General features: G+C 39.6%; 1 protein-coding gene across 11 annotated transcripts in view; it reads right to left on the bottom strand.

Moving 5' to 3' along the window:
* Nucleotides 1–5,499: 5,499 nt before the first annotated feature.
* The window catches only part of scn8ab (sodium channel, voltage gated, type VIII, alpha subunit b), a 45,980-nt gene continuing 27,093 nt past the window's right edge, over nt 5,500–24,386 (bottom strand). For 8 of the 11 annotated variants that reach the window (XM_040028824.1, XM_040028826.1, XM_040028823.1 and 5 more), the window contains 12 exons: nt 23,221–23,394; nt 22,797–23,093; nt 21,475–21,592; nt 21,175–21,329; nt 20,401–20,574; nt 15,240–15,362; nt 13,133–13,417; nt 13,001–13,054; nt 12,772–12,909; nt 12,430–12,534; nt 12,057–12,327; nt 5,500–11,056 (listed from right to left, as the gene is read on the bottom strand). In XM_040028824.1, coding sequence (XP_039884758.1) covers nt 9,891–11,056; nt 12,057–12,327; nt 12,430–12,534; nt 12,772–12,909; nt 13,001–13,054; nt 13,133–13,417; nt 15,240–15,362; nt 20,401–20,574; nt 21,175–21,329; nt 21,475–21,592; nt 22,797–23,093; nt 23,221–23,394 — 3,060 coding nt within the window. In that variant the 3' untranslated portion in view covers nt 5,500–9,890. The remainder of the gene's footprint in view (nt 11,057–12,056; nt 12,328–12,429; nt 12,535–12,771; nt 12,910–13,000; nt 13,055–13,132; nt 13,418–15,239; nt 15,363–20,400; nt 20,575–21,174; nt 21,330–21,474; nt 21,593–22,796; nt 23,094–23,220; nt 23,395–24,386) is intronic. The other 3 variants (XM_040028831.1, XM_040028828.1, XM_040028830.1) reach the window with 1 other exon arrangement.

The following is a 24,386-nucleotide window of genomic DNA, read 5'->3' as shown; positions in this document are numbered from 1 at the left end:
GGTGGTTTCTTAGCTCCGGGAAACTTGAGGTTTTTATATCAAGGCCTGAAATGTTGAATGTAATTCAGATATTTTTTTTAAAGACATGCCATACGTACATCAATGATGTTTTTAGATCTATTTTTTTCCACGTATAGATGTAAGTCTCCAGTAGGTTTTGGTGGAGAAAATATTGGCATGTCAAGTGTTAGTGTAGTTAGCAGTGAGGAAAAGGAAAAGCACTCCTGATAAACACATATCAAGATGTACACACACTACAGTATATGGTGTATAAGCGATATTTTTATTAAATGTCTTAATAAAGTATCCAGTCACCATTTCAGTATTTTAAAACCACTTGATTCAGCTTGAATTTAGCCCTAACTTCAAGTTGAATCAAGTTGAATAACAACACTGCCAGCGCACTGGGGCTTTGCTGCTCTGCTATGCCACTGATTTATGAACTGTGCCAACCTCTAATTTTTTAAAAAGCCTATTAAATGAACGAATCAGGAAACTCTTACTTCAGTTTTGACCCTTAAGCACCTCTAAACCCAACTGGATAGAGCCACAAGCCACCAGAGTGAAAGAGGTAATATCAACAAACTCTGGTGTCATAAATTGGCAGAAATGTTCTCAATCACATGCGGTGATAGAAACAGGTGTGATTGGTCACAACTGGCAGTTTAAAGTAGAAATCTGTTTAAGTGGAAGCAGGAGGGCAAATGAAACATGAGCTTGAGATGTCTAGGTTGTTACAAAGCTGAACTTCAAATCTAAAGTGAATGGATTCCCCTTTAATTTTACTAATTGGAAATTCAGTGTAATTAAAAGACATTTTAGTGCTTTTTTACTATCTTACTCAGAATGTGATTTAAGGGGAAAAAGTAGAGGCTCTTCAGAAAAGAAATTCAGATTAGGAAAGAGGTGCTAAGTAAATCATGATTTATGCTTACCCCAGGTTTTTACAAGTATTTGGTTACAACAAGTGAATCAACACAGGATGTGCTCTGCATTCAAAAGACACATTGCGGGAAGCATTTGCCTTTTCTTTGTGTTACTCTGATTCAGTGAAGGGGGTGGAGTCAGTGTTGGCCTTCGCAGATGGAAAATCAGACTTCACTGTTATCTTTGTGATTCACATGTACTTTTCTTGTATCTTGTACATTCTCTGTAACCGTTTCTACCTCATGTTGAAGACCTTGTGCATGGAAGTATTTATTTCATGTCATTTCACATACCAGTTTAAAGACCAGCGTTTCAAACTGTTGACCTGTTGTAGTCTACCTCACTAGAGACTGTTGTGACATGGAAATGAAGATATTATACCAAAAAAAAAAGAAAAATATTTGAGTTTTCTCTTTTTGTCTGTGGAAATTAAAAATGTTTTAAGGTTTGAATGTACTGATCTTTCACTAAATGATGCTATGATGATGATGGGTTACTGCAGTAAATATACTTACTGGGTTCAATGTGATATTTTAGCCTGGCAGTGGCATATTTCTCTTCGCAAAGTGACATTAAGTTGACGTACAGTTAAAGAAAGTATTGGCTCGGAAAAAGCATCTGTTTACTTTCTGTCTCTCTTTTAAAATCAGCTAAGGAAACGTTCGACTTTTCTTACTCTGTTATTTGATTCGGGTGTATCTAACTCCACAGTTTCTGCAAAGCCTCTGACAAGTTGCATTGGTTTGATGGGCAGTTCTTGTGTGCCACGCGGTTAAGCTGTTCCCACAGCAGCTCATCCGGGTTAAGATCCGGTCACTGTGCTGGTCACTCATTAGAGATAGAAGCTGACTGCTTCACCTCTAAATAGTTCTTGTGTAATTTGCAGTTGTGCTTTAAGTCGTTGTCCTGTTGTAGGAATAAATCACCAAACCATCGAATGCATTAGATACACATTGGAAGACAAAAGGAATTGATTCTGAAAATGAACCTTCAAAACCCAGCACACACTCACCGACCACTTCATTAGTTACACCTTGCTCATTATTCTGTCTGGTACTATGAAGGTATTCTTGTGCTCAAGAAACCAGTTTGAGATTTTGTGCAGAATAACCAAAATGTAAAGGAAAATAAGCTGCAGTCACGCCGCAACCCTGATATAGAAAAGCAGAAGAAAACGGATGGATGGGTCATACGACCACCACCAGTGTAAAGAAAGCACTGATTCAGGGTGGGATGGAGCCATGTTTTTATGTTGTTTACACCAAACTCTGAATCTACCATCTGAATAAGACCAAATAACATTTTTTCCCATCTTCTGTAGCTTCAGATGCCTGTTCTGAGCTGACACATGGTGGTCTTTTGCTGGTGTAACCCATCAAGATTCGATGAGCTGTGCATTCAGAGAAGCATTCAGAGAAGCTCTTCTGCATACCTTGGTTGTGGTTATTTGAGTTACTGTTGCCTTTCTATCAGCTCAAAGCAGTCTGGCCATTCTCCTCTGACATCAACAAGGCATTTTTGCTCAGTGAACTGTCACACACTGGATATTTTTGGTTTTCCTGACTATTCACTGTAAACCCTAGAGCTATTCATGTGGGAAAATCCCAGAAGATCAGCAGTTTTCTTAAATACTCGGACCAGCTTATCTGTCAACAAACACACCACGTTTAAAGCCACCTAAATCACCTTTGTTCTACCTTTCAATACAAGTCTCCTCTTTCATCAGTAGTGTGAGCTCTATTGATATTTTAATGTTTTGTATTTTTTCAAGTTGTAGGAAACCATATCATCATTTATGTCATGTACTTGAGCTCAAGAGAGTGAGAGAGAGCAGCGAGCCTGTGCTGACATGTCACAGACAATTTTTGTCCTCTCAGCCACAGTAAGTCTCGCCCTGCTGCAACGTCAGTCATGTCACAGCAAAACTCTCTGTTTTGCTTCTGATTAAGGATTGTATTTTAACACACCTTAAGCCATATTCCTGACAGCAACTGTTAGTCCATTCATCTACGATAAAGCTAACCTCTGTTCCTATTTAACAATTTCAATTCAGCTATGTTATGTCTCACATTTAGCATTAAAATCAGTGAAATTATTAACCTGACTTAGTTATGTCTCCGCATTTGAGATCTCAGTTGTGATCACAGGTGTGGAATAAGACAGCAAACGAAAAAAAAGAAAAATCAGCACATGACCCCTGTTTTGAATTGCTGTCTCTGTCCTTCTAATGACACTCACACTGCAGCAGCTACACCACATAACAAGTATAACAGTGACACCTACAGGGTCCCCTCGAGATGGTTCTCACCATGTTGAATGTTAATCGTTGCCTTATATACCTTCTCTCAATATAAAAATAGGAAAGCCATTATCACTCCTGCAAGTTCAGTTTATATCGTTTCTTTTCGGTTATTGTCTGGCTTTATTTGTAAAAGTATGTTAATTAACCAAACGTATGGCTGCAGAATGGCAAGCACAGACTGTGATTAAAAGTTTTGCATTAAAAGAATGAGAAAAATACAACCTAGTAACTGCAAATACATTATGCTTATCCATTTCATTACTCTCTCCTTTGGATCATCCAGTTATTTTAGTTTCTTCAGTTCCAAAGAAGTCTGCAGAGTTCCTCCTTCAGTCCAAGTACAGACCTGTGCAGTAGGACAAGTGTACCTTTTTTGGGTTTTCCTGAACCACATATGGTCAAACTTACTTTGAAATTCAGACAGTCAAGTGAAAAAGTTAGTGTTAAAATGATGAAATGAGTAGTTCTTCTAGAAGAGGCTATATTTCTCTTTAGAGCCGGCAAACATTAAATATCTAATGTTTGTGATAAGTCCCCACAAAAATGAGCCATTTCAAAATGAAAAGTTACATTTAATCTTTTAATTGAATTTTACAAAATTAAACATTTAAAAAAAAAAACAATTAAATAATTTTACCCCAATAATTTGTCTGTGAAGCCATTGGAGATGACTGCCAGAGCTCCACTTGCTCCTTTTCATTTTGTTTGGCAAGATCCCGTCTTGATGGGGAACTGCTGGATTAACAGCCTGAGAGATAACATCTCGCCATACACCATAAGAGCACCAGAAAGTAACTTATAGTGCCTTATATTATTAACTTTTACCCATCCCTAAATCTGTGGAAGTGGTGTTTCAACAAAGCCCACTAGAGGGTGTTAGATATCTGTAAGAAGGCATTTGAAGTATGCCAAAGCCATCTAGAGATTTTACAGATATAAATACAGTAGTCAAAGCCTGTGATATTTGCAGACAGGGGCAGGGATGGAAAACAAAACCCAGAAGGGAGAGAGGGTGCTGCACTCTATTAATAAATCAGGGAGTGGGAGTAAAAACGGCCAAATTGAGCTTTAAATATCAGTTTTACAATCAGTCTTTTTTCAGTCAGGTAAGAAGGGCAAGGAAAGCTGGAAGTTGACAGAGCTGACAAACAAATCTCTTATATGAAAAAGAAGTCCTCGCCCACATTTGGTGAAGGAGATATTGCAGATTACAGCTGAATCCCTTTCCGTGCAACCCCTTACAGACACTCACAGCCTCCCTCTCTCCTTCATAAATCTGTTCCCACAACACACAACCTGACAGATCAGACCAATGTTCTACTTAATCCACGTCCTACCTCTGCAGCGATGCACTTCTATACATTAGGATGCAAGGAGGACAGAAACCTAAAGAGAAGAAATGAAACAAAATCTCTGCACTGTACAGTATTATAATGCACCTGGGTTATTTTACAACATCTACAGAGGGAAGCAACACATTTAGAGAAACAGTGTGGAAATAAGCTTCGCACACTCTGTTATTAAAATGGCAGTAGCAGTGGTCTGCAAGATGCACGATTCAGACAGTTGCAGCATGTGTGGCAGAAGGTGACGCTTCCATCCTCGGCGGCCGACTTGCTTTTCACTCGCGTGTGCATATGTTCACTGTTCTCATGTGCTCCTCGTCTTCTTGAAGTAGATCCCTCTGCTTTGCTTGCTGTGGGCAAGGAGGCGCTATGCAGCGAGTTGTACAGTCTGAGCCTGTTGGGAACATGCTGCTGACTCAGCCCAGGCCACTGCATTCATCTATCTGCACTGCAGTGCTGTCTCTCTCCTCCCCGCCCCACCACCCGCCTGCCTCACTCAGTGCACCACCTTACACACACGGAGGAGGAGGGCGGGGGGGGCACATGCAAGCACACACCTGCCATCTTACTACAGTTTCACCGTGACACACCCAAAACACGGCAGATCAAAGAGTCGCATTCAGGTAACACAAACAGAAACGATGTCATATGCGTACTCCTGCAGGAAGGCTGTGTTCTCGTTCTCACAACTACACAAACTACAGAGTTCTTTAATGTAGTCTCTGTCCCTCCCTGTATACTGCAACCTGCACACATTCCCTTCCTTGCAATTTTTGTGATCATCAGCAACAAACAAAATTACCTTCTTTAAAGTGTCAGTAATTTTCTTAAATAGATAACACAGATTATGATGCAGCGATACATCGTCAGACTTTGTATGAGAACCATGCATTGTAGAACCAAAAATGACACCAGCCAGAGGAATAACTGGAAGGCTGCTTTATTGTTTGGAAATAGATTCGTGCTCAAATGAAGACATTCTTTCACTGATTCTCATTTAACTTCCAATGTGGTTGTGCGACACGTGTTATCTTTCTGACTGTATTAGTGGCAAGAGACAATGACAGTCAAAAGGGTTTTTTCAGTTAAAGTAGTTTCAAAGAAAAGAAATGTATCTCAGTCATGCTACAAAAGAATGGCCTCATATACCATTTGGTAAACCAACATTAGGAAATGAGCTGTAGTGTAAAACAAAAGGCAAGCTGTTCTTTTGCTAGCCCGAGAGCCAGTAAACAGAACACACAGAGAGCACTTCTACTACATGACTCTACAAGATGTTAGTCCAGACAGTCTAATCTAGGTGGTGAGTTTTTCAGTTCAGGTTATTTACGAACTCAATACATTGTGTCTATCGTGCTCCGTTTTGATTCACTTCGATGGGTGTTGAGATTCTCATTGCTGATTTATCGACAGACTAAATAGAAAGCTAAAAAGGCACGTGCCGTTAAGAGATATTGCACCATAAACAAACACACAGACAGTTAAGACAACTAACCCTTAAAATCATTATTATTATATCATATTGAAAGTGACAGCGAAATTAAAGGTGAGCTCCAAAACTACAGCAGTGTGTTAACGGGAAACATGGAGGGTTAGAGCTGCAACAAGCAAAAGAAATCGTCACACAGAGTGAGCTGTGGCTCGTAGTCGGGGCACACGGGTTAACCAGCAGTCGCCTGCAAAAAGGCTGTGAGTGTGTGTGTGAGTGTGCGTGTTTGTGTGCGCATGTGCGAGGTTGTGAGTGTGCGTGTGTGTGAATCCGTTTAACCTTGTGTCTACAATATAGGAAAGTAGGGGCAAGACATCGTCACACATATACAAAAGGGTATGCTGGTAGTGCAATCCTCTAACCAAGGCAGGCTCCACATTTCTCAGCAAGCAGCCAGTACAACACCATGCATTGTACGCTGGTACCCAGTATGCACAAGTCCTGGGCAGGCCAGAGTTTTGGTTATTTCTCTGAACATACCACACAAAGAAAGAAGCATGATCAGTTACACTCTGGGGCTCTGGTTTCACCTCAATGCAAGGAGTGGACAGGAGAGTTGAGTTACAGACACTGTTCTAATGTATATATACTATATATATATATAATGGTAGAATATATATATAATATATATGTAATATAGCTCTGTATATGCACATATGAATTTATACAGTTTTTATTACAATCAGTTTTTTTTAAATATAGATTAGCTTACTTCCCTCTTTTTTGTGAAATGTGAATCAAAAAAGAACGAAAGAAAGAAAAAACCTATTCCATCTAACAAATGCGTCACAGCCTAACAAGTGTGACAAGGGGTGTCAGCTGGAAGCCATTCTATTTACGGTTATTAATATTTAGTGTTAGATTAATAGCTGTAGTTTTTCTTTTTTTAAGTAATCCTGTATTTACAAAAAAACTACACATGCTGTTAAAATAATATAATACATTATTTATAGCCTCTTAAAAAGTCCAGTCTTAGCTTTTGCAGTTTGTGCCCTATAGAACGAAGCCTGAATTTTATTTCTTTTTTCCCCCAAATGGATGTATGTGTATCGATTTTTTATTTTCCCTCTTTCTTCCTGTCAATCTCGTATTCGTGGAGGTCTCGGAGAAAATGGACGGCAGTAGCTTTTACGTTTGTCATTCAGCGTTTTTTATTTGGTTCAAGGTAACACCCACACTGATTTTGGAGATTTCATGCAGCAACTGGACCATGGAACTTGAAAACGGATGAGGAGGGGTTGGGAGCAGCTTATAAACGGGTAGTGACATCACTGGACGACAGGAAGTGCATAAGCTCTGGTGTGGTGCCTAGGCTCACAGCACCGTAAAGATGCATCCAGTGCTCTGCCTGATTATTTGGTATTTGTTATGCAGTAGAGCAATAGGGAGAAAAACATGGCAAATGAGATGCTCGGAGCGCTTGTTGTTGGTGAATACTGAAATCTGGGCCGATCCACTGAACAATCCCCTTCTGCTTCAGAAGGAATTAAGAGTGCTGCTCAAACCAACGTGTCCCAATTCACTTTCATGACATCTCCTCACAGTGTTTCCTATATCTGGCTGCTATCAGGGTGAACATTAGTTTGTTTACTGAAATTAACTGAGACCAGACTGCAGTCCATAATGACTATTCATATAAACGTCACCATTACAAGCGAGCGCAATGACGCCGTTTCATCGAGATGCTTCTAGCCCTATAGTTCTAAGCATCGTAAGCAGGAAGCACTAAAGTGGCCCCTGACCGGGCGGCTGTCAGCAACGCAACAGCCAGCCGAGATCATCGTCCATCAACATGGCATAAAACAAAAGAGTAAAACATGATTTCATAAATACTCCCATCACATTCACTTGCATTTTGTTGCAGAGCTCATAATAGTACATTTATAATATCTCCTGAGAAAAAGGGATGAATTTTTCAAGCATTGCATACATTTCTAGGGTCTCTGTCTAATAACGACAGCGAGAAAACAGACTGGGCAGGGCATACTTAACCCAATCCCACTCCATGGACAAAGGGCAACAAGGGATAACAAGGCAGGTCTCTTTGGCTTCTCCACGCACAATGTTCTCATCACCCATTCATTATTTCCCATTTCTCAACAAAATAAGATACTACTAATATGTCTCATCACAAGATCGTTTCTCTAAAAGTAAAAGCACAAAATAAAGGCAAGACATGGAAATTATATCCTGAAAGAAAATAACAACAACAACAACAACAACAACAACAAAAGATACATACATTTACATTTTGTGTAAATAAATTAACCTAACAAGGATCAAAACTCTTGTCAGCCCTATCAGAAAAGGTCTAACCACCCACAGAGAAACATTAGAAATAGAAAGGAGTTTGCCAAACCTGTGAAATCCCCACAAACCACTGACAGCAGGATACCCACAATGCCCGATTACACAAAAATAAAGGCAGATGGTATGGAGCATTACATAGGTGCATACAAATTATAAATATAAGCTTCTTTTTTTTCATTTCAAAGTGCTGTGCCCTTGAAAATACTGTATTTCTGTCCAAATTAACAAACGTTTCAGTCCCATGACACACACAAATATCTCTCTCTAAATCTTACACACTCAAAATTTCCAAAGCAGCAACTATTTACTTATTTATTTATTTTTTATTTCACCCACTGATGCACTGACGGTGCTATCATTTCCCGACATATATCATTCTTCCATCTATAGAGACAACAGGTTTAAACAGTAATTTGAAATGTGCTGAGTAATGAGATTAAAATTTGGATCCATTTTAAGCTGATCAACCCCCCCCTCCCCACATCGCTTATCTTCGTGGAACAAATTACTCTGAACTTTCAAATTTCGAACATGTCTTGATCGTACAGTCGAGCCACCGTCGTGGTCTGAGTATTAGTGTCTTGTGGACTATGATAATTCATGCAAAGATTTCTGATCAAAACATGCCATCATGCAAGTCATTTCTATGCATTGAACAAGCACACTTATTATTTGTTTGGAAATCTTTCTGAGTAAATGTTAAGCCCTTGGCCCGAGTTGACTCCATAATAAACAGACACTTACTCAATTTGGTGTGAAAGCCCATGTTAAAAAAAGGATTTCGATGTGGATTATAACAAAGATAAAATGAGTAGAAGAGTTGATTGACATGGGCAAACTTGTTGGATATTGTTCTTTTTTTTTCTTCTGTTTGCATTTTCGCTGCTCAAAAAACAAAACGAAAACAATTTCTAGCTCAATAAAACAAAAAAGTAGTTCACACTGTTATTTGTGTCTTTCACTCACCTTCTGTTTGCTCATAGAGTGAGTGTGCCATTTGTTCCTTTATACATTTCTGTATTAAACGACACAGAAACACTCTGTGGCTGCAGCAAGAAGGCGTTTCTTCAGCAGCGAGCAGCATCCTTGTTGTCTTTCACAGTACTGTCTTCCATAAGAAAACCATTCCTTGCATCCAGACGCGTGATTTTTTTGTTGTTGTTTTTTCCATTTCACCTCTTGGTGTAGAGTTTGCTCAACTTATCTGTAAGACCAGTCATAAGTGAGTGGTATGGGACGCAGTCTGTTTTGATTGACTTTTTGTTAAGTAGTCCAGATACAGAGTCGCACAGTATGCTGATTATGTTTGGTTTGACTAAAGTTCAAGTCTTCAAGCTGTAACAGACCAAGATGCTTCTCTCTGCATCAATATAAGAATGAAGTCTGTAAACAAAATTACTGAAGACTTTTTTTTTTTCTGACTTGCAAATGAAATAATCTGTACAACTGTGTTGGTGAGTTTCCGCTCGCATTAGTATCATCTTTTTGTTATTACTGTGAATATACATCCATTGGCCTAACATTTGGATTCCCTGATGTCTTTTTGGTTTCTTCCTTTCTCTTTCCTTCCCCCTTTGCCCTCATTGTTGTCGTCCTGTTTCTCCTTCTCAGGTTTGGTTACACTGTCATAAGAAGGCAGGGAGGCAGTTGAGGGAGTGCCCTCTTTCTTTTCTTGTTCCTGATTGTTACCACCATTCTCGTCTTTGTTATTGGCTGGTTTGCGCTTACAAACAAAACCCCGACTGGCCAAATGGGAGCGGTAGGCCCTTTGAATGATTCTGGCAGACACATCCTCCTGCTTGCGTCTCAGAGTGGTGGTGATAGGCTCATAAGAGACCTTGGAAGGATTGGCAGCCACGAAACGCTCCTCCATTTGTTGCCTCAACATGTCCAACTCGCCGCTGTCACCCAGCACACGCTTGGTGAAGGCAAAGAGGATGTCCAGACAGTGTATGCGGTCTCCACTCACCATAGGCATGTCCATTGCAATCAGTTCAATGGTATTAGGCTTGGGCACGCGGAGTGGGTGTTCGAGTGCATCTGCAAAGTCAGAAAGCTTGGCATAGGTGATGAACTGGGAGGCATCTGGGTCAAACTTCTCCCAAATTTCATAAAAGGTCTCAAAGTCATCCTCACTGAGTGGGTCTGCACTCTCCTCTGTGGCCACGCTGAAATTCTCCAGGATGATGGCAATATACATGTTGACTACAATCAGGAAAGAAATGATGATGTACATAACAAAGAAGAAGATGCCCACCGATGGGTTGCCGCAGTCTCCCGTAACAGGGGTCCCAGAGTTCTCCAAGTAGGGGTCACAGTCCGGAGGGTAGTTCAGAATAGGCAGCAGAAGGCCATCCCATCCCGCAGACGTGGTGATCATAAACAGGATGATCATGCTGTTGCCAAAGGTTTCAAAATTGTACATGTCATCAATTCCAGCCCCGTATTTCACATAGCCAAAGTTAGACATTCCAAAGATGGAGAAAATGAACATAACCAGGAAAAGAAGGAGGCCAATATTGAACAAGGCAGGAAGTGACATCATAAGGGCAAACAGAAGAGTTCTGATTCCTTTGGCCCCCTTGATGAGACGCAGGATCCTGCCGATACGAGCCAGACGGATCACCCTGAACAGTGTTGGTGAGACAAAGTATTTCTCAATCAGGTCAGCCAGAAACATTCCTGAAATTCAAAGGAAGGAAAAACAAACACATGTTAGTTAAGGCTGAGACAAAAGCCGACTGAATGCTTTTACCCCATTCCACACAGCAGGAAAAGAAACATTGATTCTTCATTATTTGTTGGTCTTAGTTAGTAATTCATCTGTTTTTATACAGCACGAGGATCACAACAAAAAGCCAGGAAAAACTGTATGGCAACGTTTGAACTGAAGACATTTGAAAGAAAGAAATTGAAGTTTTTTTTATATTTGATTTTATGTATACTGGGCAAAAGTCCAGCAATCCCTGATTCCTTTATATTTCTTTATATTTACTTGGAAAATGGGAAATATTTCTTTACGCCAGCTGTGTTCTTTAACTGAGCCTGAACTCTCTTATGCAGCTTTCCTGAGGCTTATTTTCAGTCCAGTTCTTGAGTAATTTGGCATACCTCAGCCCTTTCTCAGTGTTTCCCTTCCATAAGATTGGCTTTAAATCTTTTAACGGCACAGTTGCCCACCATGCTGAGATAAGCCAAGCTTTTAGCTATTTTGTTGGTGCAAAAATAAAATTTTATCCCTGTCAAACTATGTTATATTTGACATTTTTAATAGATTCGATTAAAGAAATGGAACCAAATTATGGATTTTTGTGACAGGCTACTAGCAAGAAAGTGCTATTGCTCAACACCACTTTAAAAATTCCAAGAAAGTCTGGCTGCTTGAAAGCAAAATATAAAGAAAGATTTTAAATTTCACCTTCTGACACGTTGCACACATTAGTGCTACATATATTTTAATTCATATATATTACAGCTGGTAGAAACACAAAGTTTGGTTTAGGCAAGAGAGCTGCCTGAACAGAGTTTGCAGGAGGCCACACACAGGTTAGCTTAAAGTCTGGCTCATGTTTGAGCTGTGTGCATCTGCAGTACGTGAATGAAATTGGCTTATTTGAGCCATTTCCAGTAAAGCTGCTTTGACTTTTCCCCTCATGCATAAACAGCCTTTTTAAATACTTGCCCACAATTGAAAGGATGACCACAACCACATCGAAAATGTTCCAGCCATTGGTGAAGTAATAGTGACGTAGTGCGAAGAGCTTCAGTAAAAACTCGCCAGTGAAGACAACAATGAAGACAAAGTTGACCCAGTAAAGCACGTTCTCTGTCTCCTCCGACTGATTGTCTGTCTCTACCATCATAGTGACCATGTTGAGGCAGATGAGTATCATGATGGAGATGTCAAACACCTGCTGCGTCACAAAGTCAAACACCATGCCCTGGATTTTGTTCTGAGGAGAAAGCGAGAAGACAGAAGAGGGATGTTGGAGTGATTTTCTTAATGATTTTTAGAAATGTAACTTGCGTGGAGGAGAAGGGAGGAGAATATTTACCTGGGGCCTGGGGATTGGTTTCTGTGGTTTCTTGGACCCTAGTTTCTTCATTGCATTGTAATACTTCTTCTGCTCTTCTGTCATGAAGATATCCTGACCTCCAAAGTAAAGGGACAAAAAACAATTTGGTTACAATCTGCAGGACCACATTTTCCAGTGCAGGATCTACTTTAAAAAAAAGTCAAAGTCAGCGGTGTAGATTTTAATCCTAAAGGATTAACCTGATATTTTGGGACATACATCTGTCTTCTTGATTATAGTGTAATTGACTGTTTCATCTAACTCTGGTGAGAAAGTAAAAATGTGTATATTTGAGAGATAAATGAAGAAAAGCAATCTTATCTTTTTCTTTTGTTGATTGAAGTTATCAATGATGACACCAATGAAGAGGTTTAGGGTAAAGAATGAGCCAAAGATGATGAATATGACAAAGTAGATGTACATGTACAAGTTGTCCTCATAAATGGGCTGATCCTCCACCTACAAATTGCCATAAACAAAAAAACATATTAAGAAACTGTAGGTCCTGCTGATGTGAAAGTCAGACTATCTGTAAACTGAAAAAGCTTACCTTTCTAGAATCTATTGCCGCATACATGATGTCCATCCAGCCTTTGAATGTTGCCTGCGATGGTGGCAGTCACAGTGTGAGAAAACAAAAAAACTGTACAAATGAGAAGTAGCCAAAAAAAAAGTTTCTCACCACTTGTAGGAGTGCCAGGTATCCCGCGCCCACGTTGTCAAAATTGATCTTGACATTCTTCCATCTGACTTCAGTATAGTTGTCCTTGATGAGTGCTAAGCACTCTGTTTTGTTGTTCACCTCATGCGGTAGAAAGTACTCCTCAGCTGTCTCATTGAAACAATAGTAATACTTTCCAGCAAACAGATTGACACCCATGATGCTGAAGATGAGCCAGAAGATGAGACACACCAGCAACACATTCATGATTGAGGGAATTGCACCCACCAAGGCATTCACTACAACCTAAAAAGAACAGGGGGGTGGGGAGCAGACAAGAGTGTATGTTAGCAATCAAACACCACCTGCTTGTAGATGTTATAACATTTTGCACAGAAACACACACTTACATAGAAATGCACATTCTTTCCCTCCCTTAGAGACTCAAGTTGCATTATGTGATTGCTTCGTAAAAATTCATGCCAATCACAATAACCTACAAGCGAGTATAACAACAGGGCACAATACAATGCACAACAAGTCAAAACAGTGTAGAACTCTGATTATTTCAACTTTGAACAGAAAGCCATGCTTAAAATAGTTTGTGTTATAGGTTTTGGTAATAAAGGGGATATTACAAATTTTATAAATCATCACTTTTGACTGTCAGCATTTAAATGACATAGTACTGTTTTATGACAGCTTGGTATATTAAACTAAAACTCATTACAACTAGTTATAAATCATTATAAAGTTATCCTTTTGTAGCTTCTAATCCACATTATCAGATTTTTTTGTATTGTGCCCCAGCATATTGTTATTCCCATCAAAAGTATATTGCATTCATACACACTCGTATACTATTTGTGTTCCAGTATGTCAAGAGAACATTTGTGTTAGCTGTGGCTGCTCAATGCAACAAATTAATTCAATCAGTTAAGTAATGATTGCATGAACTGTTAATATAAAAGATAACTTTACCGTCCTGAATGATATACAGCTGTTAGAATTAGGAGGAAAACACAGGAATGTGCATTTCCAAACACCAAGCCATGAAAACAGAAAGCCAAATAAACCAAAACTATAGGCAAACATCAAATGTCAAAATTATTTGCGTTATTTTGTGTTCTGTCTAATGTTGTAATATAGAGACAATGCAGCTATGCGATAACTTAATATAACTGCAAAACGGTGATCGTGAAAATCATGGTGATGAAATTCACTGAGGAGTGATGAGCAAGGATGTCAGGGGAGGGGTTATGCAACCAGAAGTTTGTTGATCTTCCAGTGTGACAATGCCAAAGCCAAACTGTGATAATATCAGATAACAGGACACTTGAGCCAGAGCAAAAGCCAGAAGATGCTGAGCCTAGGCACAATAAAAATTTTTGTTGTTTTTTTTTTTTTTTTTGCCCAGCAACAACCAGAGGCTGACCCAATCCATCACATGAAATAACCAGATTAAACCAGATTCTATTTTGTTTGTTTATTAGTTAAAACTCTGGAGTTACATCACAACTACTGCTGTAGAAACTGTGCACACACTTAAGGACAGACTTAACTGTGTGCACCCTGTAAATGAAGTATGCACAAAGATTAACTACTAATTTGGATATCAGTTCATTTGAGCTGGGGGCTCTGTAGCACTTAACAGACTGCATTTTGGGTCTGTGTCATAACCCTGTTGCATGGCTCAGCTTGAATTTGTTTTGCCTGACAGTTCAAACCAACCTCTAGTTGTTCCTTCAGCTGGTACTAAACAGAGCTTTTATTGTAGCGTGCTGAATCACTCAAGCAAAAAGTTGGAGTGCAGTCTACTTTTTTAAATAAAGCATTGGACAGAGTTTAATTTTGTTAATATTTGGAGTCACTGCTAAATGCTTTAAAATAATGCTAAATTTATTATATATGAAATGAAACATGATTAATCAAATCAGATGTATGATGACCATCTGAGATGATCTGCGTCCATGCAAAAAGCTTCTCACTAATCCAAGGAGTCATCTTTAAAAAAAGAAAAGTCCCCTCAGAGATATTTAAAATCTATTCTGCCATCTCTAGCATGCGCTGATACTTTTTATTTATTCGGCATGCAAAAGGACCAGCTGCCTGGTATCTTGGGTCTTACCCTCATCCCTTCAAAACGTGACAGGGCCCTGAGGGGTCTCAAGGCCCTCAGTGTCCTGAGTGATTTAATCGGGCCTAGATCGGAGTAGCCCAACGCATTAGCTATAAGGGTGACTATAGACACCTACACAGATAGGGACAGAAGAGGGAAAGACAGAGGCAAAGGAAGAGAGGACCCACAAAGTTAGAGGGGAAATAGAAAGAAAGGTGGACTCTAAAGTGTAAGGATGGCTGAATGGTTATATACAGATATATATAAGTACATATATAGGTTATATATGTGTAAGTATATGTATCTATATAGCATAACGGTTAAACAGGAGTTATTACAATAAACAACGGTCAATAAAGCGTAGTCGGACTTCTTTTTTTCCTTTTCTTTTAAAAAAAATGTGTTTGCTTATGTTTGAGTTTGGTTTAGTTTGGCAAGCCAGTCTAGCGTGATAACCAGCTTAACAGCACAGTGAGCACACCTGGAAAGAAACTTGTGGTTGACACAGTGAGAGGAAGAGAAGAGAGTCAAACAAAGGGAAAAATTAGAGGAGAAATGAGTTCACAAACACTAAATCAATGTGACACAATAATATACACACAGTACACGATACAAAACAGTACAGTTTCCACATCAGAGGGCATTGTACTTAAAGAAGGGAGAGAAAACGCAGAAGCTGACGACAACTTTCAGGGTTAGAAGAGAGGAAAAGCCTGTGAAAGTAGGAGTCCCACCACAGCACATCAACCTTACCCTGGACCCCCAAACACCGACCCCTCAGTCCCTCTCGATAGCTGCACAACATCTCTCTTAACTTAAAGAGAGACACAGTTATAGGAACCTGCTGTGAGAGAGAGGACAGGTCAGTGTTAGGACAGAGGGCTGCATTAAAAAAATCTGGATTAATTTATCAGACTATATTGCGATGTCTTCATATTTCAGGGTTACGCAAAAAAAAAAAAAAATCCAGCATGTAACTTGAATAATTTAACACTTTTGTCTTCCATCATGACCCATAGGACAGACCCCTTACTATAATTGTTGGGAAGAGAGGATCCTACTCACACATTTAGAAAATCTTTACTTAGCCTACATGAAAATTGTAAAAAAAAACAAAACCAAAAAACACACAAAAAAACCCTGAACATGTCAAATGTTTAAACTGAGAAACACTTCGGCCATTATTCCATTTTATTTATATCATATAACCATCATATTTATATCATATGTCATATATACCATATAACTTTATATGGTAAAGTAATGACCCTACAATAGCATTGTTGTAGGGTGGCCGTGGCTCAGGGGGTTGGGAATCGCATCTGTAACCGGAAGGTCGCCGGTTCGATCCCTGGGCTCTCTGTCCTGGTCGTTGTGTCCTTGGGCAAGACACTTTACCCTACTTGCCTACTGGTGTTGGCCAGAGGGGCCGATGGCGCGATATGGCAGCCTCGCTTCTGTCAGTCTGCCCCAGGGCAGCTGTGGCTACAACTGTAGCTTGCCTCCACCAGTGTATGAATGTGAGAGTGAATGAATAGTGGTATTGTAAAGCGCTTTGGGTGCCTAGAAAAGCGCTATATAAATCCAATCCATTATTATTATTATTATTAATATCACAATAAATACATAGTGTATCTCCAGCATGATAACCTTCATATTATATATAAGCTTCTTTGGAACATATGCTGCCATTTAGTTACCCCCATGAAAATTTCATTTCCCCCAAGTACTGTTAAAAAGAGTAATGAGTTTTTAACACAGTTTTTCCAAGTATCCTAGTTTTATTTTGGGCGCTTACATTATTTTACTTTGCACTAAGAAACATAATTATTTCCCATTATTTCCTGGCATGTGTGTTTTTGCAGACTAGTCAATAATCTTTATTTTAGTCTTCTGGTAGTAATTCTTCACCAGGAGCAAAGTGCATTTTGGGTCACTGTGATGGAAGACAAAGCAGACCCAGACCCAGTTTTGCTACTGACTGCTTCAGGTTTTCATTTAAAATCGTCACATATGCTTCTTTCTTCTTCATTCCTTCCACCTTGATGAGATTTCCAGTTCCAGATGGACTGAAGCATCCCCACAGCTTAATGCTCCCACCACCATGTTTCGCTGTAGGGATGGTGTTATTTTGGCTTGTATGCCTTCCCCTTCTTTCTCCAACTATAAGCAGCATATCTGTGGCTAAAAATCTCTACTTTCTTCTGATCTTCTCCTTAGCTTGTTTCAGTCTGGTTTGCAGGTGTAGGGTTACCCTACCCCTCTGCAGTTGTCCTGGGCTCTGCAGACACATCTCTCACTAGTTTTCTTTCCACACTCTTTGAAATCTTTCGCTTTCTGCCTCTGCCAGGCTCTAACTGTGAAGTTTCTAAGCACCTACAGAGACAAATAAAAGAAAGATGCTACACATTTGTAATATAAATATCTAAACCCTTTTTAAATGATTTGCTGACATATCATTTAAAGCGACAATATCATTTCTCAGTTTTAACATTTGGTTGTTTTATATTGATTGTTGTTATATACAGCCAAGTAACTGCATATTGTTTCGATTTACATTTAAAGGGCTTTCTATGGAAGTGAATATATATCTCAGTCCTGTAGTGATATTAACATCTTCTGCATAACATTGTATTATAAGTGTCACAAATGTTGTGTATGCACTCACTGACCACTTCATTTGGTTCACCTGTTCAACTGCTCATTAACTAATCAGCCAACCACACGACAGCAGCTCAGCACATGTAAACATGGCCAAGATGACCTGCTCAATTTCAAACTGATTTAAGTGACTTTGAACGCAGTGTGATTGTTGATGCCAGAACAGTTGGTCTGTGTGTTTCAAAAACTGCTGAGCTACTGGAATTTTCCCACATGACCATCTCCAGGGTTGACAGAGGATGGTCTGAAAAAGAAAAAAAATATCCACTGAGCGGCAGTTCTCTGGCTAAAAATGCCTTGTTGATGCCAGAGGTCAGAGGAGAATGGCCAGTCTGCTTTAAGCTGACAGGAAAGCATATTAACTCAAATAAACACTTCTTACAACAAAGGTACGCAGAAGAGCATCTCTGAATGCACAACACATCAACCTCTGAAGCAGATGTGCTTCAGCAGCACTGGGTGTGGTCTTCTGCACTCCTTTTAACTAAGAACAAGAATCTGAGGCTACAATTTGCACAGGCTCACCAAAACTGGACAACAGAAGAAAAATGCTGTGTGTTCTGATGAGTCTTGATTTCTGCTGCAACATTTGGATGGTAGGGTCAGATTTTGGCATAAACAACATGGGTTCATCCTGTCTCATCAATGGTTCACGGTGTTGCTGGTATAATGTGTGGGAGACATTTTCCTCTGGGGTCTTGTTGACCATGTTTATCTCTTTATGACCACAGTGACCATCTGCTGATGGCTCCTTCCAGTAGGAGAACATACCACTGGTTTCTGGTATCTTAACAATGAGGTCACTGAAATCAAATGACCTTCACAGTTAGCAGATTCAGTCCAATAGAGCACCTTCACACCTTTCTAGAAGGTGATGTGGAGATTCCTATCATGGATGTGCAGCCAGTAAACCTGCAGCAACTGTGTGATGCAGTCATGTCGACTCGGCATGAACCAAAATCTCCGAGGAATGTTTCTGGCACCTTGTTGCATCTGTGCCACAAAGAATTAAAGGAGATCTGAAGACAAAAGGGGATTGAACATAATGCTAATTAAGAATAACTATTGAAGTGGCCGTGTGAAGACTCACACACTTATTCTTTGTCCTTCTTTTGTCCTTCTTGTGGGCAGCAGTGTCATTTGGTCAGTTTCTCCAAACCTTAACATCTTCTACTGCTATATTCAAATGATTCTTTGACCACCTGATCTTTTGAGCGTGATCACTGAAAGTTAGTGGCCAGATTCCAATCGTAATCTTGATAACTGAGGGTGTTTGTTAAAAACAAAGGCAGATGTTTGTGAAGCAACCTGACTACTCCTATGTTCTTTGTTCTCAACAAACTATTGTGACGTTACATATTGTAAAAGACAATCAGACAGTAACTGAAAATACATGATATACACAAATAATCATAAAAAATGTTATGTGTGCAGGGTAAACATACTTACAATTTCTGACCCCCATCAGGAATACAACATACAACACTACATTCCTATTAAACATAACTAAATGCTTGTTTATATGTATATGTCGATGTTAACATAGACAGGCTGGCACTTCACAATTAAGGGTGAAGATAAATTGGTGGTCAAAGGACAAATAAAATAAATGAATGACTTAGCACAACATAGGACATAATAAAAAAACCCACACATATATACATATATATATATATAGAAATCAATATTACGACAAGACAAAAAATATAAATTCATTGCTAAATATATAAAATTGAATTAAATTACACATTTTGAGGAAAAAATCATTTGGATTTGGAAAGGTCAATGTCAGGGACTGAAATGATCAACTAATTACATAAACTGTCCATAAAAATATCATTGAATGTATGCCATCACATTCAGTGATCAATCACTTTAATTCTCAAATTTCCAAATTATTCTTTTCCTCAAAACCGTAAAATAACGAAGTAAAGTGCTATAAAAAGTGTCACTTCCTGAGAAGCACCAGATATTTCACTAGCTATGACATCATTTTTTAAATATAGATGCAGGAAAGAATTCACGTGAGAAACAGATCACACACAAATGAGAGAAAAGGATAAACCACATATGAATTACAGTAGCTGTCAAGAGAGGGAAACACTGAATGCCTCAGCAGGCCAGATTGAACATTCAGGACAGAGAGGCCATTGTGCTACTGAAACTAAGCAAAATCTCCAGGCTTCATGACAGAACCATGGAGCAATGTGCAGATGCGTTTCTGTGGTCCCTGGTGTAGACACTGCTGACTAGATAAAGAGGTCTGTGACTCAGCAGTGCAGGAACTGTTATCTCTCTAGTTTTTAGCTGAAGGAATAAAACCATGGTTTTTGAGACATTCGCCCATTTGGTAGAAACAAAAAACAAACATACGTGTTTCCCCAATACAGCATCTTTTCTGTGTGACAAATGACTCACTGACTTTAAACTCTCAAATCTGTGGATGTTGTGATCTTAAACTATCATCATGTGGCCAGTATGTAACCAAGCCACATACAAATGTACTTACATCAACAATGAAGAAGTCCAACCAGCACCAGGCATTTGTAAAGTACTTGACAAAGCCATAAGCCACCCATTTCAGCAACATCTCCAGGATGAAGATGTAGGTGAAAACACGATCCGCATACTCCAGGATGATACGGACTGTCTTCCTCTGTTCTATGTACACGTCCTCAAAGGCCTGAAGAGCAGAACAGAAACATCACACAGACAATATGCATGGCATGAAACAACCAGTGTTATTATCAGTATGAAGGTCTTTTCACTCTTCTAAATCACCTGGGTTAGAATTTGCTGGATGACATGCTGTGTTCATTTGTTGTTGACAATAAGTTGTTTACACCATGCAGAAAAATAACTGATAAACATAACCCTATCAGACTAGGGTCATGGTTCCCTTCATTCCCTGTTTCCATTATTCCACATATAAGTGTTTGTCTTTACCTCCCACCTGGATAAAGCTGCAAGCCTAAGCTAGAAACTCCTGGTTGAAAGCTTGGTGCATTACAGCACTTTGCTGTCCATTATCGGCAATAATATCAAGAGCAGTTGCAGAAGAAAAGCAGAAGATGATGCTTGCTCACATCCTCAGAACTAAATGCAATCATTAACTGATTTTGTTCATGTTTTTCTAATTTGTTGCTTGTATTCTTGCTTTGATGTGCATTTTATCATATTGTTAATTAGACATTGTAGTAGGGCAATTAGATTGTTTGTGAGAGTGTGCAAAACTGGAAACATGTTTACGGTACAGTGTGTGTGTGTGTGTGTGTGTTCTTACCAGGGCCCCACTGCTGAGCAAGATCATGAAGATGATCAGGGTTTCAAACCAGTTGTGTTCCACTATCAGGTAGCAGGTCTTCCTCAGGAACCACCAGTATTTCCCCCACCCGTGAGTAATGGGAACATCACAGCACTTATATTTGGCCACACACTCTGCATGCCAAATGAAAACACGACTGTTGATATACATCATGGATTGAACTGTGAATAAGCTGTCATTAACACAGTACACCGATAACATATTGTGTGGGTTTGTTGTTATTACTAACCAAAAAGTCAAAAATTAATCACCACTTACCATCTGTCCAGCAGGCTTCTGGGTCAAGATACTCCTCCACAACCTCCACCACTGCCACCTCCTCCACATCAGGCTTGATGTCTATTGTGCTGCCCTCAGACGAGCTGGTGTCATCCAGCTAGGACAAAGAGATCAGTTCAACCTCTTAGTTTCTCTCTGAATGTTATAGGTTCAGCAGTGAGATGCTGAAAGCGTACAATATGTATAAGGCACAGTGCCAGTGAAGCCATTACATTAATGCACTCTTTGGGTTTATATGCATGACATGATTTATAAATGGAGGTATACACGTTACAGCCATGTAGCGCAGTTATTAAAAGTCATGTTAGTCACTAGAGATAATCAGTAATTCTTTGAACTGTTAATAATAGTCATTATACGGTGGCCCTGAGAGGTCAAATGCATTGAAAACACCAGCAAACAGCAAACACTCAAAACAGAACCTAAGTAGAAAAAAAGCCCAAAACCTCACAAAACACAATGGAGGGATTGCACTGGCACACATTTGAAAGAATCGGGGGATTTATCTGTGTTGTGAGGGAAAAGAGGATGTAAGGTAATGTGTGTTTTAATCGCACGATTCATTTAATACTTTAGATACACGTTTGATATTAGTTGTTTACTGTTAACTCGACAAAAACACTCACAAACACTCAGGACAGTTCAGTTCACTGAAGAGTGAATGCACATCAACATTCACCCCTTCTTCCCCTGTTTCCACCATTTTTTAAAATTCTTTTTACAAAATAGCCATCATGCTTTTCTGACTGGCTTTCGCCCTGCAGCGTGCCCTCTGGCCAGCTGCAGCGCTGGGTAGATTTTTGTGGTTGAGGAAGCTCAGTAGAATATAAACCTGATGCAGGTACAGTAGTGATTCAGCTGCATTATCTCCTTTCTTCCTACAACAAAATAGGTCAAGGTGACCCACCCATCAGACTTCTCCACACACTTTGGGTCTGGGTATCCTTCTCCTCCATTTATACTGTACAGTAGACTGTGACTCTGCTTCTCTGTCATCTCACCAGGGCAGTCTGTTGTCTGCCTGCTGTTCTTGGCTGTCTGCAGGGTCAGCACTCAGGCTCAGTGTTACAGCGCTCCTGTCTAAATGGATGTTCTTAAATGTCAGTTAAACTAAGTCTCTCTAGTGTGGCAACTCAGATGAGTTCCACTTACTGCATATTGCACGATATACTCAACTTTATTCTGTTTACTGCACTATTGCATTGCTTCCTACCATGTTATATTTAGCAACCTCATCACCTCTGACATCAAAACAATAATTTACTAAAACTACCTGCAAAGCAAGGGCAGATGATACTCACATCTTTGCTGTTTTCCACATCGGATTCACTGCTGAAATCTTCAGTATTAAGGTTTTCAAAGTCAGACTCGCCAACAGCGATTGGAACGCAGACAGTGAGGTTTGGGTTGTGGATGAAGGACATGTAGTCGTCATCAATCATGTACTTTCCCACACTGCTCCCAATTCCGCTGGTGGTCCCATTGCCATTTTTAGCATAGTCCAGTCCTCGATTGATATCCACTGTGTGATTTGCAATGCAGTTGAGCTTCTTCTCATACATTTCATCCAAAGGCTTCTGTTCGTCTTCGACAGGCTGCTTGTCATAGTGATAAAACAACCAATGAAAAATCGCTATTAGGAAACAAACTGCCATCAAATAGGAGTCTGACACAAAACAATGTTATTTAAACAAGGAGGTGTATAAATGTTCAATTATGTGGTACCTTCTTTAGCATTGTGGCTACAAAAACTCGCATGTTTGCCTTGAACCAGGCAATCCCCAGCTTAATGCGAGCAACTGCGAGCTGGAGGTTGTTGGGCTCACCATCATCATCGGTGGCAGCAAGGTTGTCTGCACTGAATGAGCTCAGCAGCAGGGCCAGAAACAGGTTCAGCACCTCAAAGGGAAAATAGACAGAAGCTCTCATTTTAGCACTCACAATATACAGCGCTGGAAAAAAACATTTGCCACCTTTGGATTTCTCTTTTTTTTGCATATTTTTCACACGTGTTTCAGATCATCATAGAAATTTCAATAAAAAAAAAAAAACGAGAGTAAACACAAAATGCATTTTTTAAATAAATAATAACTGATTTTATTTAAGGAAAAAGTTGATGTGAAAAAGCTATTGCCACCTAAGGCTAACAACTGATTGTACCGTAGTTGGTGGTAAGAACTGCAATGGAGCATTTGTGACTGACAATGAGGCTTTCACATTTCACATCTTTTCTTTAAATTTAGCCACACTGGAGGGTTTCTGAAAATCCTGTTAAACCAGCCTGTTTAAGATCGTGCTAAGGCATCACAATGCGATTTAACTCCTGACTTTGACTAGGCACTCCAAAATGAGGTGGACTTTCTGGTGTGCTTTGGATAATTGTCTTGCTTCTTAAGTGTACTTGTACTTGATGGCACAAGCTGATAGGCAGACATTCTCCGTCAGGATTTTCTCGAAGAAAACAGAATTCATGGTTCCATCAATTACGGAAAATCACCATGAAGCAGCAAAACAGCCCCAAACCATCACACTACCGCCACCATGTTTGACTGTTGGTATGATGTTCTTTTTATGAAATATTGTGTCAGTTTTACATTAGATGGAACAGCACTTGAACCTTCCAAAAAGTTCAGGTTTTGTCTCATCGGCCGCAGAATATTTTCCCAAAAGTCTTTGGGATCATCAAGATGTTTTTAGGCAAATTTGAGACGAGAATTTGAGGTTCATTTTGGTCACCAGTGGTTTTCTCCTTGGAACTGTGTCAATGCAATTTTTGCCCAGTGTGTTTCTTATTGTTGATCATGAACTCTGACCTTAACTGAGACAGCTGAGGTCTGCAGTTCTTTAGATATTGTTCTGGGTTCTTCTGTGACGTCCTGGATGACTCCTGG

The sequence above is a fragment of the Simochromis diagramma genome, unplaced genomic scaffold (genome assembly GCF_900408965.1).
Source record: "Simochromis diagramma unplaced genomic scaffold, fSimDia1.1 OVJJ01000483.1, whole genome shotgun sequence".
Taxonomy (NCBI): Eukaryota; Metazoa; Chordata; class Actinopteri; order Cichliformes; family Cichlidae; genus Simochromis; species Simochromis diagramma.
This window is presented reverse-complemented; position numbering and strand designations above follow the sequence as displayed.